The 19,062-nt window shown below is 43.5% G+C and overlaps 1 protein-coding gene across 1 annotated transcript in view; it reads left to right on the top strand.

Moving 5' to 3' along the window:
• Window positions 1-12,755, top strand: part of SLC2A6 (solute carrier family 2 member 6) — a 45,343-nt gene extending 32,588 nt beyond the window's left edge. Inside the window, exons 7-10 of the mRNA XM_077468171.1 lie at window positions 2,979-3,087; window positions 9,843-10,013; window positions 10,446-10,591; window positions 12,143-12,755. Coding sequence (XP_077324297.1) covers window positions 2,979-3,087; window positions 9,843-10,013; window positions 10,446-10,591; window positions 12,143-12,298 — 582 coding nt within the window. The 3' untranslated portion in view covers window positions 12,299-12,755. The remainder of the gene's footprint in view (window positions 1-2,978; window positions 3,088-9,842; window positions 10,014-10,445; window positions 10,592-12,142) is intronic.
• Window positions 12,756-19,062: the final 6,307 nt, after the last annotated feature.

Raw genomic sequence — 19,062 nt, 5'->3', positions numbered from 1 at the left:
TTGTAATATAAATGAAATAGTTCAACTCACCATAATGCAGAATGAGTGGGAGCCCTGAGTGTGTCACTTTCCAAGTCGCCTGCCACCAGATGAGAAAAGCCACTTGTCACGCTGCCTGCCACCAGTTGAGGAATGCCACTTGCCATGCTGCCCTGCCACCAGTTGAGGAATGCCACTTACCACGCTGCCTGCCACCAGTTGAGGAATGCCATTTGTCACACCACCTGCCTGTGCGACCAGATGAGGAATGCCACTTGCCACGTCACTTGCCTGTGCCATCAGATGAGGATGCCACTTGCCACGCTTGCCTGCCACCAGATGAGGAATGCCACTTGCCACGCTGCCTGCCACCAGTTGAGGAACGCCACTTGCCACGCTGCCTGCCACTAATTGAGGAATGCCACATCACCTGCCTGTCACCAGTTGAGGAATGCCACTTGCCACATCACCTGCCTGTGCCACTAGATGAGGAATGCCACTTGCCGCGCTGCCTGCCACCAGTTGAGGAATGCCACTTGCCACGCTGCCTGCCACCAGTTGAGGAATGCCACTTGCCACGCTGCCTGCCATCAGTTGAGGAATGCCACTTGCCACATCACCTGCCTGTCACCAGTTGAGGAATGCCACTTGCCACATCACCCGCCAGTGCCACCAGATGAGGATTGTCACTGCATTGGTGACACTGGTTCAGTGGTCTTTGTTATATGAGGGCAGGAGAGCAGAGATGCGGGGAGAGCAGTGAGAGATGATGTCATCTCTCTGCTCCCCGCTGCACCTCCGACATTCTGTATGCTGTGAGGGCGGAAGACTGGTGATGCTAGGCGGGCAGGGAGAGATGATGTCATCTCTCTGCTCCCCGCCGCACCACCGTCATTCCGCACGTTGTGAGGGCGGAAGAGCGGAGAGCGGGGATGCTAGGCGGGCGGAGAGAGATGTCATCTCTGCTCGCCAGCCCGCTGCTCTTATTCACCCGCCCGCTTTCCTCTCAATCCATCGGTGTCTTAGAGTCTGCCACGGCCCAGCTGCAAAGACGCTACGGCCCGGTAGTGGGCCGCGGACCGGGGGTTGATGACCCCTGGTCTAGGATACCTAAAATTCATTGTCAGTGTCCCTGCGGGGAAAATCTGTATACCCATAAAAAGTTGCTAATCAATCCAATAAATTAAATACAGATACTAAATAGTAGGTATATATAATGTATCATAATATATAATACATGGGTCATGCAACAAGAAGCATAATTAATTGTAGTAATAATCATGTTGACATATTTAATGTATAAAATGGATAGACATAATTGGTACAAGCAATCACAATTAAAAAATGTAATGGATATACAGAGCAGGTGAACATGGTTATCCTAATAAATATAACTATAAATGAATAAAAGAAATTCATGATTGCAGCAAACTTGACTTGACACCCCTGAGTATGGACTCTACGCGTTTCATGCCGATTTCAGCCAATCATCAGGAGTGGGATGCATCAAAAATCGCTAAATAAAGAGATGAAATAAATGAGTAAATAGGTCGGTCACAGTCTCAAATGAAAAAATCATTGCTTTCAAAAAGAGAGCAGGTGTTAAATGTGAATGCATTACCTTTGGCCACGTTCAGATAAGTAACCCAACAGACCCAAAAAGGGAATAGGATGGTGGCACTGAATGAGCCGTCTCCCCCGGGGGTTGAGGCGGGGACACATCCCCCTCACCCTAAGCCATAGCTCTCCAAGGAATATGGAGGAATGGAGAAGGGGCAGTGGGAAACAGCGGCCAACGGGAGAAGCGAAACAGCCACATCACAATGCTAGAGTATGAGGTATGCACATATGGGCCACAGATCAGAATCTAAAAGAGTAAATAAATATAGTGAAGTAAAATAAAATAAAAATTGGATGATAAAAGCTATGATGAATGATGACGTTTTAAATGAAAAAAATAAATAAAAATAATGTGTTATAAAATGTGTGTGAAGTAAGGGGGGTTGCAAAAAACAACACTGTCCACCTGGGCTTAAACACCTATCAAAAAGTGACTAGGTGATGAAAAGCGTATTACAAATAAGTGAGTGTATACATAATGAAATGAAATAAGTAGTAAGTGATAAAAAAAAAAAAAAAAGTGTTAAATAGCCATCTATAGCAGGGATATGCAATTAGCGGACCTCCAGCTGTTGCAAAACTACAAGTCCCATCATGCCTCTGCCTCTGGGTGTCATACTTGTGGCTGTCAGAGTCTTGCTATGCCTCATGGGACTTGTAGTTCTGCAACAGGTGGAGGTCCGCTAATTGCATATCCCTGGTCTGTAGCCTCCAGTAGTTTTATTGCAAACAAAGCAAAACAAAACTTTGAGCAATATTATCAGGTAGTTACGAGGGGACAATTTCTGACTCTAAAAAGTAGGTTTCAGTTCCTGGATTAAAATCTTAAAATAATTCAGTATTATAAAAAAAAAAAAAAAGTTTTCATGCAGTGCAAGAAAGAAGGTAATTCAGTGTTATTAAACATTTTACAAACAAACCAAGTCAACATTTTTTGACTTTCTTTATCCATTCCAAAATCATTATTTAGTCATGACTTTATTCAAGCCAGGTTTCTGTTATACCCACTGCATCAAATCTTTGTCATCAGGAATTTCAATAAATGTATTGATTTTTTTAATTCAATTTTTTTCTTCAATATGTCACACAGCTAACATACATTTTATATTTTCCCAAAACAATATTCTAATAATCTCTTTTTTTGTTCCTTTCTACTCTTCCCTTACTATAGTTACAGTATTAGTTGTTCATTCATTTTACACTTACAGTATTGTTAATGAGGAGTATTTAAAAATCTAATTTTTACACTAAAAACCTTTTTCCATATCTTGTATATTTTCCAACTCAGCTATTCTGTGATCCCTTATATTACCCAGATATCTTGTCACGCAGTATTTGGGGTTGCTTGACTGATACGTTTCTCTTTCTCTCTTCTTTAGCCAGGAAAATATGATGCTGCACTTGTTGGACTGGTAAGACTGCTGTCAGTCCTGGTTGCTGCCATTGTTATGGATAAAGCTGGAAGGAAAATTCTGCTCTTTATCTCTGGTAAGTGTTTGATTGGGGGTACAGAAGGTGTAGCAAATCAGAACTAGGTGCATTGTTTTAGGAAGCAATCCTAAAAAGGGGGGGGGGGGGGTATTTCAGTGTGCAATTCACTTTCTGTAGTAATTCACTGCAGGTTATCTCAATCATTATTACCAAAACCTAAGGCCCCCATTCACACGAATGTGCCAGTCGGGTCTGATCGGATCGGATCCTCGATTCTCCTCTATGGAGCGGCAGGTGTACATGGACCAGGGCCAGATTAACGTAGGGGCTATTGGAGCTGCAGCTCCAAGCCCCCACCTTTAATAAAGGCCCGGCAGGGTTGGACTGACCATTTGGGCACCGCCATTGCCCTACTGATGCTGTCCACTGCCAAAAACCCAGCCCCAAGTGCATTTTGAAAAAAAAATTGTAAAAAATAAATTATAAAAAAATGAAATAAAAAAAAAAAAAAATGCTGACACCGTCCACTGCACTATTTATACCATCCACTGCCGTCCACTGGAAAAAAATAATAAAAAATTTAAATTGTAAAAAAAAACATGAAAAAACAAATATAAGAATGTAAACAATAAAAGATTGCAATAATAATAATAATAATAAAAAAAAATATTCAAAATGTAAAAAAAAATATACAGAAAATTTGGCTCATTCGCACAGGTTCTCTTGCACATAGTGTGAATGAGCAGTTTGTTAAAAATACCTAATTTGAGTAAATAAAAATTTGTTTGCGTTTTAATTTTATTTATTAACCATAAAAGCGGCCCTCCAAAATCCTCAGCACCAGGACCATGATGCTCTTAATCTGGCCCTGACATGGACATGTGTTTGTTTACAACTGTCTATATTCAATTGGATTTGCTAAAAACGGATGGGGATCCGGTCCCCTTACGTCCAGCGGATCGGATGGCAGCTGGTTGTATATGGACAGATGGTCTGTTTACATCTGACCACCCTTAGAGGAGAACGGGATGTATCCACACTGCATAAGCAAAGCGGGCATTGACTTGTCACCTGCCTGCTCAGCTGGGATCAGCGGACAGATTCCCTGCTGGGCAAGCGGATCGCAGAGTCCGCCCCATGTGAAAGAACCCTATTACATACCGATAAAGAAAAAAAAGACTTCGATCAATCGAAATTCAGCCAGTTCAGTAGGGACTGGCCAAATTTTAATCCATGTATGGGCATTGTGGCTTTACAAAAATCCATCTACTGATCGAATTCTGTACAACTGTCCTGCTGGAAAATGTCCTCTTGATCAGCACTGTAGGTTATAGCCCACAGCACTAATCTGTGTATTCAGATGGTGGGGAAGGTTCCCTCTTAGCCCTTGTACACACGGTCGGAGATTCCGACTTGATGTGTCTGATCGGACCGTATTGTTGGATAATCCGACTGTGTGTGGTCTCCATCGGACTGTTTCCGTCAGAATATCCGACAGACTAAGTTTTCCAACTTGTTTATAAAATTTTCCAACAACATGATCCGATCGGACATACTCCGATCATGTGTAGTCTACTTCGACGGACAAAGTGCCACGCATGCTCAGAACAAATTCCTAGACCAAAGCTATTGGCTACTAGCCTGAACGTAGTCCCGTCGTAACGAAATAACGTCATCACGTTATGTACAATCGGATTTTCCGACAACTTTGTCTGACCGTGTGTATGCAACAGTTTCGGACAAAATCCGTCGGACAAAATCCAACGGATTTGGTTGTCCGAATGTCCGACCCATGTGTACAAGGGCTTAGAATACAACGACGCAGCAGGGAGTATTTTCCCATCCAGTTCAAATGTGTGGATGGGGGAATTTGGTCAGTTTTTTCATTCAGCCCGCTGGTTGATAAAAAAACATCAGACTACAGACTTAAGAGGTAATAATTGTCTGTTTTGACAATACAGTCAATTCAGGATACAAATGTACTGTATGTCTGTATACACAGGATGACTATGCAGTGTCCTCTGGCCAGCTGAATATTCAATATACAAAAATAGAGAAAAATGTGACTCCCACTAGTAGAAAAATGTAGTATTCACCCTATAAATAATGGGGGTGTTGTCTAAATATAATATCTACAAACAGCAACCTGAGTTAACTTCAAATTTATCACTAAAGCTCCTGAAAAAATACAAGCATATAGAACCCCTAATAACCCAATGACCTCGTAAAATTCTCACCTAAAACCCCCATATGACCCAGACCCAATAACAATGGAATAACGAGCAATGGGGAATGCAGTCCCCGTAGGGAGTTGAGCCCACCCTCCCCTAAACAGCGATACCCCCCAAAAAACACAGATATAAGGGCCCTAAATCACCCAAGGACCACGAGTTGCCCTCGTTCCTACTGGGTGTGCGGTACTCCACCTTAAAGCCACAATGGGCGAATGAAGCACTGCGCCCAGTGGAGCAAGGGGCAATCGCAGCCGATTTGGCTGCTAAACTGATCCTTGGTTGGGTGGTTTAGGGCCCTTACATCTGTGTTTTTTCTGGAGGCTCTGCTTAGGCGAGGTTGGGCTCAGCTCCCTAAGGGGACTGCACAGGGCCGCTGATAGAAATCATGGGGCCCCATACAGCCTACCTGACGGGGCCCCCTTTGGCTCCACCCTTGGCCCCGCCCCTGGTCCCTCCTTTAGCCCCACCCCTGGCCCCTCCATAATGCCATTGGCAGCATGGGTGGCACCGTCTGCAGCACATTACGGCATTGGCGGCACAGGTGGCACTGTCTGAAGCACATTACGAGATCAGTGTCATGGTTGGCACTGTCTCTGCAGGCAGCACATGCGTTATGGCCCATAAAACATGTGCTACCTGTAGACATTATGGCATTAATGGCATGGGTAGCACATGCGTTATGGGCTGCCTGCAGAGACAGTGCCACCTATGCCACCAATGCCATAATGTGCTGCAGACAGTGCCACCCATGACGTTAACACATTTGCTGCTTGCAGAGACAGTGCCACCCATGCTGCCAATGGCATTATGAAATTGGCTGCATGGGTGGCACTGTCTGCAGCACAATATGGCATTTGCAGCATGGGTGGCACTGTCAGCAGGTAGCACATGCTTTATGGCATTGGCATTATGGCCCAGTCAGGGTGGGGTCATAAGGGTTTTTTTAGGTGGGAATTTTAGGAGGTCACAGGGTTATTAGGGGTTCTATATGCTCGTCATTTTTCAGGAGCATTACTGCTCAACAAATTTGTAGTTAACTCAGGTTTGTGTGTAGCGTCTTGTTGTTTTTTTCTTTTGTCAGCTGAATATTCAGTTGGAAGAAATACATTTTCTCCGCAGCTTTTATTCATCAGCGATAATATTGAAGCACAGGCAATCAATGTGTATTCTTGGCTGGAGCCATATCAATATCATTCCACACCACGTGCGATTCTGATCTTCTGACCTCAATCTAATGTTTCTCATGTCTGGCACAATCATTTGCATGCGATGTGACAGATTGTGCTGGACAAGCATTAGTGATAAGTGAACTGACTCACCAAATATATAGTGAATGTTTGCTACAAATTTCCAATTTACTCCAACAGTATAACCCCTTCGCAGTTTTTCTGCCAGTTCCAGATTGCGCCAGCAAGTCTGCTATTCACCACTCCTGAATGTCTTCTAATGGATAGGGCAATAAGAGAGTAGACTTGTGCACAACAGAAAATTTCGTTTTAGTTTCGGTTCGTTGTCATTCGTAAAATACATCATTTCGTTCTGTTATATATTCGTTATGTTACGTTAATAAGTTTTCGGATAATTCGTTATTATTCGTAGAGTGTCGAATTCATTCGTTCGTATTCTTTGAAATTCGCTATTTATGTATGTATAGACATTCGTGATAATGATTCGTAGTTTAGAAAGTCGTTTGTTTATTGAATCTTTTAACACCCACAATGACAACGTCTCTTCTCCTCAGGTCAAATACAATACAACACCCTTCTCACTCACTTCTCAGGAATGCACTTTGCCAGTAATCCAACCTTCGGCACAAAATTAATTAGCTGATTGGACTATAAGATTTATTATTTCAACCGCATTCAAAATGATTTCAACATCATTCGAAATTATTTCAACCGCATTCAAAATATTTTGTGACCCGACTTTAGACTGTATCTCAGGGTCACTTGTTGCTAGAAACTCCAAATTTCGATATGTTGTAGTGCTAGTACTATTGTGTTTGCATACCAAATTTAGAGTTTCTAGCACCAAGTGACCCCGAGATACGTGGCCCCAAATTCGGGTCACAAAATGTCAAGCACTTTTCTGCAGCAGAGAATGACATTTTGCGACCCGATTTTGGGGCCACATATCTCGGGGTCACTTATAGCTAGAAACCCCAAATTTGGTGTGCAAACAATTGGAGTTTCTAGCACCAAGTGACCCCGAATCGAATCATGTTGAAATCATTTAGTACTTCAGCTCAAATACAATACAACACCCTTCTCACTCAGTTCTCAGGAATGCACTTTTGCCAGTAATCCAACGCCCGGCACAAAATTAATTAGCTGATTGGACTATAAGATTTACTTTGAGCTGACCTTTTGTTTCATTAGATATTTAAAGAATTACCGAATCATGTCGAATTCATTCGAATTCATTCGTTATATTTCTTTCATATTCGTTGTAATTCGTTATTTTTTTATTCGGACAATACGGATGCATCCGAATGCCCGAAAGATGCAAAATTCGACCGAATTTCGATTCGTTGCGAAACGAATTGCACAAGCCTATAAGCCCTTGTACACACAGGTCGGACATTCCGACAACAAAATCCGTCAGATTTTATCTGACGGATTTTGTCCGAAACGTGTGTTGCATACACACGGTCAAACAAAGTTGTCGGAAAATCAGATCGTTCAGAACGTGGTGATGCAATTTTCGTTACGACGGGACTACGTTCAGGCTAGTAGCCAATAGCTTTGGTCTAGGAATTTGATCTGAGCATGCGTGGCACTTTGTCCGATCGGAATTCTCCACGATCGGATCATGTTGTCGGAAAATTTTATAGGCCAGCTCTAAAACTTTGTCGGTCGGATCTTCCGACGGAAACAGTCCGATGGAGCCCACACACGGTCGGATTATCCAACAACACGGTCCGATCGGACATTTTCCGTCGGAATGTCCGACCGTGTGTACAAGGGCTAGGAGAGCTCTTCTCAATAATTGCTATAAATGCTATTTGCCATGTCGTTTATTGAAACCATGCTTAATTAGGCTCCATGCACACTGGGCTTAAAAAAAAACTCCAGTTCCCTTGCCAGAAAAAAAAGGCTCACATACAGTGTTTTTTTCCAGAGTTTAGGCGGGTTTAGGAGATTTTTTTAGTTTTTTTTTTCTGCCAGAAAGCTCCAGTCTTAAACGCAAACCAGAAGTTTTTTTTTTCCTTCCTCTAAACATTAAGCTCAAAATATACCTCTAATTTCCCTAATGTGCATGGACACATAGGATAACATTAGCTGCTTCTACAGGCAGAACACAAAACTCCTGTAGAAGCAGCGATTGTTAAGCCAGTGTGCATTATGGAGCAATGTTATCTGGAAGTGGATTGGTACTAGGTACAAATTTTATTGGTTCACCCAATGCGAAAAAATCCATAGCAGATAATCGGTCATGCAGAGCAAACTGCAGGTTCAGGATTACCAGTGGGTGCCATTGTCAGTGATAAGCACCAAAAGTGCCAGTTCACCTACAGAGAAGTTTTCCAATAAATGTGAGCAAAAGCTAAAAAAAAAATTTCACTTCTAATGCCGCGTACACACGATCGGAATTCCGGCCAGAAAAAGACCGATAAGAGCTTTTCATCGGAAAATGCGACCGTGTGTACGCTCCATCGGAATTTAGCTGTCCAAATTTCCGCCAGCCAAAAATTTATAGCATGTTCTCAATTTTCCCGACGGAAGAACTTTCTATCGGTAATTCCGATCGCGTGTATGCAATTCCAACACGCCAAAAATCACGTATGCTCAGATTCAACTACGAGACGGAAGCTATTGGCTACTGGCTATTGAACTTCCTTTTTCTAGTCACGTCGTACATGTTGTACGTCACCGCGTTATAAACGATCGGAATTTGATGTGACCGTGTGTAGGCAAGACAGCTTGAGCCGAATTCCGTCGGAATTCCGTTGGGAAAACCATCAGAGCTTTTTCCGATGAGAATTCCGATCGTGTGTACGCGGCATAAGACAAAAAGAGAAAAAGAGATTGTCACCATATGTAACAGCTGAATGCTCTCAATCAACAGTTGTAACCACAGAAATAAACATGTCAAGCCATGTAAAGGTGTTAGCCCTTGTACACACGGTCGGACATTCCGACAACCAAATCCGTCAGATTTTGTCCGAAACTGTTGCATACACACGGTCGGACTAAGTTGTTGGAAAATCCGATCGTTCAGAACGTGATGATGTTATTTCGTTATGATGGGACTACGTTCAGGCTAGTAGCTTTGATGTAGGAATTTGATCTGAGCATGCGTGGCACTTTGTCCGATCGGAATTCTCTACACATGATCGGAGTATGTCCGATCGGAGCATTTTGTCTGAAAATTTTACCAGCAAGTTGGAAAACTTGGTCCGTCGGATACTCTGACGGAAACAGTCCGATGCAGACCACACACAGTCGGAATATCTGACAAAACGGTCCGATCGGACACATTCCGTCGGAATCTCCGACCGTGTGTACAAGGGCTTACAGTTACAAATGTTTTCCACATAATAGATGACCTTCACCACTCTCCTTTTATATCCTTTAGGCTCTTTGATGATGGTCGCCTCCCTGGCAATGGGCCTCTATGTTCATTTCACAGTCGACGCAAAACACAATTCCACAACCTTCAATACGACACTGATTGGGCCTGGGCCTCACGTAGAACCAAACTATCTGACTGTTATCCCCCTTATATGCATCATGTTGTATATTTTAGGTAGGTGTAAATACAGCATCATTCATTATGTCATGTGCGTTGCATAGAAAGCATTCATAGTCTGTGTTTTTGTGACGATTTAATATTCACCATACTGTGATATGAATCCATTTACTGCTGCACAGTACCACTTCTCTTGTTCTGTATGCCGGGTGAAATTCTTAGGCTCGTATTCTGTATGTATGAACAGCAGCACTTTTCAGGTTTTGTATTCTGGTTTTCATTTATTATTATTATTATTATTATTATTCTGTATGTATGAATTCTGCTAGGTACTATTTCTCTTGTATCGTTTTCTGTATTGGTTCTTATTTTGAATGTGTGGACGCGGCACAGTAGCACTTCTCTTGTTCTGTATGCCAGACATAATTCCTAGTATCTGTGCTGGTTCTGTTATAGTATAGAACTGATTGCTCTCTGTCTCCTCTTCAGGTTATGCCTTTGGCTGGGGTCCAATCACCTGGCTCCTGATGTCTGAGATTCTGCCGCTAAAAGCTCGCGGAGTGGCATCTGGTCTATGTGTGGTGGTCAGCTGGATCACCGGCTTTGTTCTTACTGAGGCATTCCTCCCTGTCGTGGTAAGCACGATCATTGTCTTTCTATATTGTTATATGATAAAGGTGCTATAATTTACATAAAGATTATAATCGTTACCATTCTTCTAAACTAGTGGTGTCCAAACTGCGGCCCGGGGGGCCAGATGTAGCCCATTGCTTGCTTCTATCCAGCCGTTGGGACACTGTTCCTCCAACTGACATCAATGTTGAGGCACCATTCCTCCCACTGACACCATTAATGGAGCACTCTTCTCCCATGGACATCATTATTGGGGCACTATGCTGTTGTAATATGTTGGCCAATTCATGTAGGATGTTGTATTAAAGTACTATAATGACCAGAAATTCAGTTGAGTTGTCCAAGCCAACTGGGTATGCCTCCTACTAAGACCAATGATGGGTGACCATTCCTCCCACTGACACCATCATTGGGGGCACTATTCCTCCTATTAAAACCAATGACGGGAAACGATTTACTCCCACTGATGCCAGGATATTTTCTACTCCCACTGGCTACAGTCCAGCCCCCATAAAGCCTAAAGGACAATAAACTGGCTCTATGTTTAACTGCTTGCCACCCGCCCACCTTCATATAACGGCGTCCCAGAACAGCAAATGCGGCTCTTTAACCATGTGATTGGCTGTGTCCAATCAGAGCCGGTCACATGTAAACAAGGAAGTGCTGGTATTCATCTCTCCTCGCCTCACACTGACAGAATGCGAGGAGAGGAGAGTGGATCAGCAGCTTCTCCCCACAGGGGGACATGTAGGAATGTAATCAGGGCACTGATTATCAGTGCCCTGATTACAATAGTGCAATACAGTGTCACCAATCAGTGCCCACCATTGCCCACCAATGCCAGCTATCAGTGGCAGCAATCAGTGCCAACCACTGCCCACAAGTGCCACCAATCAGTGCTCATTAGCGATGCAAGTCAGTGCTGGCAATCAGTGCCTCCTATCAGTGCTGCCCATCACTGCTGTTAATGCCCATCAGTGGCACCCATCAATGCCGCATATCCATACCCCCTATTAGTGCCCACCAGTGCCGCCTATCAGTGACCATCAGTGCCACCTCTCGGTGCCCATAAGTGCGGCATATTAGTGCCTCCCCATCAGTGCCACCTCATTAATGCCCACCAGTTCAGCCTATCAGTTCACATCAGTGAAGGCGAAAAATCAGCGCATCATCAGTGAAGGCGAAAAATTACTTAGTTACAAAATTTACTGACAGAAAAAAAGTAAAAAAAAAATTTTTTTCTAAAGTTTTTGGTCTTTTTTTTTTGTAAAAAATAAAAAAAAAACAGCAGTGATTAAATACCACCAAAAGAAAGTTCTATTTGTGTGAAGAAAATGATTTAAAAAATGTGTTTGCGTAGAGTGTAGCACGACCGCACAATTGTCATTCAAAGTGCGACAGTGCCAAAAGTTGAATAAAAGGCTTGGCCAGGAAGGGGGGTGTAATTGCCTGGTAGGCGAGTGGTTAATAAGTTGAGAGACCCCAATTTAAAAGATGGCGGATTTCCTCTCATCTCACATATAAAAGTTGAACAAATTTCTTTATCTTTTCAGAGCGCCTTCGAGCTGGAGACCCCTTTCTACTTCTTCACCTTCATCTGTATTTGCTGCCTCATCTTCACCTACTTTGTTGTGCCGGAAACCAAAGGGCGGACGCTGGAGCAGATCGAATGCTACTTCCAATCAGGTCGACGTTCTTTCATGAGATAGTCGAGGAAGGCCTTCTAACGCTGAGGTGGAAAGACTGTGGTGACATTTAACTAGTAGCTTGGAGCTACCAAAACTGGATGTGTGCCAAAGAGACCGGATCAAAAAAAACCAAACCATTCTAGGTCTTCGATGAGTCTGAACGTACACTAAAGATCCACCACTGTGGACTATATTTAAGGTGCAAAGTCCGTGCGCTGGAGATTACATTCAGATTCCACCACTGTGTTGCTTTGCGGTCATAGTACGTGGGACAGCAGGGGTCAAGTCCTGGGGAAAAAAGTGTGGGAACTCCCACCCAAGATCCCCTCCCCCACCCAAAAAAAAAAAAAAATGATACGCTCATATGCACGAACGCTTCAAAAATGATATTTTTCATCCAATTTTCGTATTGTGTGTATGAAGCTTAACTGTTAGTACATAAAAAAAAAACAATCCTCAATAAACATAAATACGGTAATTCTCTGAATAATCAGCATTCATTCCATTGTGCTTCCATACAAATGTGAACATCATGTTCTGATCTTTATTGGGGGATGTTATTTTGTATATAGAGTGTTTATGTGGTGAGTTTACACTTTTCATTGAACAGAGTTTGGATAACACAGGGTTAAACGGGAAGGTCATAAATGAAGTACACATTATCTGGACAGAATGTTGGGGAGATAGTGATGTGTTCCTGCTTAGGAGATGTATGTTAGCTTGGGGGGGCTGCAAACTCTGCAGGGGCTCCAACACACACTCGCTGCTATTCCAACCCTTCACATATTTCCACATAAACTTCCCTCCTGGCATTAAACTTTGCCAGGTATTGTGCCCAGCTTACCACCCCAAACTGATGTTCCTTCCTCAGCTCACCTCTCTCCCTGCATGTCCTGTGAGCAGAATAGCTGTGCTCCTCCTCTGGGGTCTCTCATCATATGGCACTGAAGATAGAGGAGGGGGGGATTCAGCGGGACAAACAGAGCAAGTATGCAGGAGACTGGGGGGAGGGGGGAGATGAGGAGACAGAAAATCAGGAGGGGCCGGCGGGGAGGAGCATCACGAGAGGTCTGACTAAATACAATCTCTTAGCAGCAGGGACCTGATCCACATGTCAGCTAGCTGTGATTGACAGGTAGATCGCAGCGGAAGCTGTCATGGTGCCCCCTACTGGCAATGCCTGAATGGTCAGGTGTGCGGCACGTACTATTGGGCGCTGTGTCGGTGGCTGCTGGTGTAGCACCTGCCACACACCTCACATACTTCAAAGTCTTGAAGGATGCGGCTGCTAACGGGAACTGAGTTCCTGTTGTGGAAAAAGTGCAGGAACTCCGTTCCCATGCGTTACCGCAGGACTTGAGCCCTGTGGTAGAGTCTGATGTGTTTGTGGCACACAGGCACTGGATTGAGCGCAAGATTCTGGAAATGAAGTTCCGACACCCAAAAGTGCATTCAAAAAGCAAAACAGACACGGATAAATAGCTATTTAACAATGTATACATTGTAAATTAGTTACAAGACTTGTGTTTTCCTAAGTGTAGAATCGTACCATTCACTTACATTTCAGTAATTAAAATAATTGAGATGTCAAATACATCTTTTTTTTTTTTTTAATCCTCTAAACTCTTTCCTCCTGCAGTAAAAGTCGCATGACCAACACCGCGTGTGGCTTCTGCCGAAGAGTTGCTGCTGAATGTCTGGGTCTGCGTCTGCCTTGAACTCTCTTCCTATTAGCAGAGATCACATCATATACACTTACTAGAAAACACAGCAAATAGTGTTGAAAATGATGGACTTTTTAGGCGTAAATATAGATAAAAAAAAGAATAATTTTTAACTAATTTTATTTCTAAAAACAAACAGATTTTCAATACCTCAGAGAATAATAGTTTCACTGTCTAGTATGATATAAATGCATCAGATTTTACATATATTCCCATCTGCATCCAACATGGGGACATTGAGAAAAGAAACCATCAATCAGGGCTGGACTGGGACAGAAATTTGGCCCTGGACGTCATCCAGACCGGCCCCCTTACATCAGAGTGTCCCATCACCAGCCCCCTTACATCAGAGTGTCCCATCAGCACCCCCTTACATCAGAGTGTCCCATCAGCACCCCCTTACATCAGAGTGTCCCATCACCAGCCCCCTTACGTCAGAGTGTCCCATCACCACCCCCCTTACATCAGAGTGTCCCATCACCACCCCCTTACATCAGAGTGGCCCACTGAGCCATCGGCCCACCGGGAAACTCCTGGTAGTCCCAATGGCCAGTACATGCCTGCCATCAATACAAAGAATACAATTTATACAGACAGTGTATCATGGACAACTCAGCTCAGAGATGCTCTACATCTGGGATATGGAATTAGCGGACCTCCAGCTGTTGCAGAACTACAAGTCCCATAAGGCATTGCAAGACTCTGAGAGCCACAAGCATGACACCCAGAGGCAGAGGCATGAAGGGATTTGTAGTTTTGCAAAAGCTGGAGGTCCGCTAATTGCATATCCCTGCCCTACATGTTACGCGTTCTCTATAACACTTCATCAGGAGCTTATAACTTTTTGTTCCCTATGGATAACCAGAGAGAAAAAAAAAAAAGCATCTCTACAGAGACAGACACCTAATAAAGTTTCGACTTGGCCTTGAGGGAGAAGCCACACACCGGGGCTGCTAAGCAAGCAAGACATTTTTTTTTTTCTCTCTGGCTATCCATAGGGAACAAAAAGTTATAAGCGCCTGATGAAGCATTGTAGAGAACGCGTAACATGTAGAGCATCTCTGAGCTGAGTCATCCATGATACACTGTCTGTATAAATTGTATTCTTTGTATTGATGGTTTCTTTTCTCAATGTCCCCATGTTGGATGCAGATGGGAATACATGTAAAATGTGATGTATTTATATCATACTAGACAGTGAAACAATTATGCTCTGAGGCATTGAAAATCTGTTTATCATGGACGACTCAGCTCAGAGATGCTCTACATGTTACGCGTTCTCTATAACGCTTCATCAGGAAGCTTATAACTTTTTGTTCCCTATGGATGGCCAGAGAGAAAAAAAAAAAACGTCTTGCTTGCTTAGCAGCCTCGGTGTGTGGCTACGGAGGTACTGAGGGGTTGTTCTCCTTTCCCCTTCTCCCTCAAGGCCAAGTCGAAACTTTATTAGGAAACAGCTCCTTTACACATTGAAAGATCACGGTTTCCACAACCTTTTCCCCTTTCCTTGTCCTATGTTTTTGGAGTCTTCGTTTCCCTTTGTGCCTTTTTTACACGATATATGGGCTACACTACTGCCTTACCTCTGTAGAGACGCTTTTTTTTTTTCCTCTCTCTGGCTATCCATAGGGAACAAAAAATGTTATAAGCTCCCGATGAAGCTTTATAGAGAACGCGTAACATGTAGACTCTACATGTTACGAGTTCTCTATAACGCTTCATCAGGAGCTTTTAACTTTGTGTTCCCTATGGATAGCCAGAGAGAAAAAAAAAAGCATCTTGCTTGCTTAGCAGCCCCGGTGTGTGGCTTCTCCCTCAAGGCCAAGTCAAAACTTTATTAGGAAACAGCTCCTTTACACATTGGAAGATCGCAGTTTCTACAACCTTTTCCCCTTCCCTTGTCCTATGTTTTTGGAGTCTTCGTTTCCCTTTGTGCCTTTTTTACACGATATATGGGCAACACTACTGTCTTACCTACCTTACTGGCTTCTCCCTCAAGGCCAAGTCGAAACTTTATTAGGAAACAGCTCCTATACACAAAAAAAGTTATAAGCTCCTGATGAAGCCTTATAGAGAACGCGTAACATGTAGAGCAGGGATATGCAATTAGTGGACCTCCAGCTGTTGCAAAACTACAGATCCCATCATGCCTCTGGGTGTCATGCTTGTGGCTCAGAGTCTTGCAATTCCTCATGGGACTTGTAGTTCTGCAACAGCTGGAGGTCCGCTAATTGCATATCTCTGATGTAGAGCATCTCTGAGCTGAGTCGTCCATGGATACACTGTCTGTATAAATTGTATTCTTTGTATTGATGGTTTCCTTTCTCAATGTCCCCATGTTGGATGCAGATGGGAATATATGTAAAATGTGATGCATTTATATCATACTAGACAGTGAAACTATTATACTCTGAGGCATTGAAAAGCTGTTTGTTTATCATGGACGACTCAGCTCAGAGATGCTCTACATGTTACGCGTTCTCTACAGCGCTTCATCAGGAGCTTATAACTTTTTGTTCCCTATGGATAGCCAGAGAGAAAAAAAAAACATCTTGCTTGCTTAGTAGCCCCGGTGTGTGGCTACGGAGGTACTGAGGGGTTGTTCTCCTTTCCCCTTCTCCCTCAAGGCCAAGTCGAAACTTTATTAGGAAACAGCTCCTATACACAAAAAGTTATAAGCTCCTGATGAAGCCTTATAGAGAACGCGTAACATGTAGAGCAGGGATATGCAATTAGTGGACCTCCAGCTGTTGCAAAACTACAAATCCCATCATGCCTCTGGGTGTCATGCTTGTGGCTCAGAGTCTTGCAATGCCTCATGGGACTTGTAGTTCAGCTGGAGGTCCGCTAATTGCATATCTCTGATGTAGAGCATCTCTGAGCTGAGTTGTCCATGATACACTGTCTGTATAAATTGTATTCTTTGTATTGATGGTTTCTTTTCTCAATGTCCCCATGTTGGATGCAGATGGGAATATATGTAAAATGTGATGCATTTATATCATACTAGACAGTGAAACTATTACACAGCGGGCGATGCGAGGCGACACGACTCGCCTCGCTCCCGCAAGTCGCCCCCGTTCTGTACAATGGAACCGTTCTGAGAGGAGCGACTCGAGTCGCTCCGACTCAGAAAAAAGGTTCCTGTACTACTTCTGGGCGACTTCGGGGGCCACTTGCATTGACTTCTATACAGAAGTCATCTGCAAGTCGCCGCTGAGGTCGCCGCAGGTCTCCGACTTGCCTCGCCGCGCCTGCAGTGTGAACCTGCCCTTATTCTCTGAGGCATTAAAAATCTGTTTGTTTTTAGAAATAAAATTTGTTTAAAATTATTCATTTTTTTTTAAATCTATATTTATGCCTAAAAAGTCCATCATTTTCAACACCATTTGCTGTGTTTTCTAGTAAATCTAAATCTCGGGACGTGGCATGTGTTTTATGCAATGTATCCCCAGGACCACCCTGTGGTAGATACATACCAAATGTAACATCATATACACTGATTAAAGAGTACATCTAGCGCTGGGCATTTTTTTAGTCAAGTCAGAAGTTGACACTTTGTCCCAAAATAAAACTTCCGGAGAGTGTGGCTATTACTGGAAGTGTTTGTGTGCTCACCTCTTACACCATTCGCTTGTGGGAAGCCGGCACTGACGTGTACGGGACATTATGCAAACACACATTTCCTCGGCTCTCCCTCCAGACTTGTTCTGCTTTTACTTGTTGTAGTCAAAGAAATAGGTAAAAGGCAATAATAATTGAGAAATGTAATACCATTCCCCGGGAAATGCCTTCTCTGTGGATGCTTAAACCAGCACCCCAAAGGGGTTTTTCCTTCATTTTGGATGGAATGGGGAAGGATTAGATGACTGTTCCCACCGGGGGGGAGATTTGCTTTCATGTCCTGTTGTGTCAAGAGACCTGGCTGTGCTGTCTGGCAGGGAAGCCTTCCGCACAAGACTGGCTGAACAGAATTAGAAATCATATGGCAAGTGAAACTTTTCCATTATGTGCACGTAGCCATTTGTCTGAAGTCCAGTTATTTTTATTTTTTTTAGCTATTTAACCACTTAAGCCCCGGACCAATTTGCAGCCAAAGGACCAGGCCCCTTTTTGCGATTCGGCACTGCGTCGCTTTAACTGACAATTGCGCGGTCGTGTGACGTGGCTTCCAAACAAAATTGACGTCCTTTTTTCCCCACAAATAGAGCTTTCTTTTGGTGGTATTTGATCACCCCTGCGGTTTTTATTTTTTGCGCTATAAACCAAAATAGAGCGACAATTTTGAAAAAAATAAAATAAAAAAAAACGCATTATTTTTTACTTTTTGTTATAATAAATATCCCCCAAAAATATATATAAAAAAAAAAAAAGTTTTTTTTCCTGTTTAGGCCGATACGTATCCTTCTACATATTTTTGGTAAACAAAAAAAAAAAAAAAAAAACTAAAAATATTAATAAATAGCAATTAGCGATTTATTGATTGGTTTACGCAAAAGTTAAAGCATTTACAAAATAGGGGATAGTTTTATAGCATTTTTATTAAAGCGGAGGTCCACCCTAAAATGGACCTCCGCTCATCGGAATCCCCCCCCCCTCCGGCGCCACAATTGGCACCTTTCAGGGGGGAGGGGGGTGCAGTTACCTGGATAATCCAGGTAACTGCACCCACTTCCGGGCTAGCTCTCTGCGGAAAGGGGCGTACGTTACGCCCCTTTCCGCAAGCGCCCGCCCCCTTCAGCAAGTGCCCCGCTGCCTGCTGGGAAACACACAGCTCCCAGAGGCAGCGGGGACCGTCCGGATTGCGCCGCGCGGCTCGCGCATGCGCAGTAGGGAACCGGGAAATGAAGCCGAAAGGCTCCATTTCCTGATTCCCATACCCAAGATGGCGGCGGCACGAGCGAGCGATCGGCTTCGGGTGCCGACATCGCGGGCGCGCTGGACAGGTAAGTGTCACTATTTAAAAGTCAGCAGCTGCAGTATTTGTAGCTGCTGGCTTTAAAAAAAAAAAAAAAAAAAAACGGAGTCCCGGTGGACTCCCGCTTTAATACTTTTTTTTTT

Source organism: Lithobates pipiens, unplaced genomic scaffold (assembly GCF_037356315.1).
Source record: "Lithobates pipiens isolate NorthernLeopardFrog02 unplaced genomic scaffold, aLitPip1_a1.2 Scaffold_11, whole genome shotgun sequence".
Classification (NCBI taxonomy): domain Eukaryota; kingdom Metazoa; phylum Chordata; class Amphibia; order Anura; family Ranidae; genus Lithobates; species Lithobates pipiens.
Note: the sequence above shows the minus strand (reverse complement) of the source record. Positions and strands in the feature narration are given on the sequence as shown.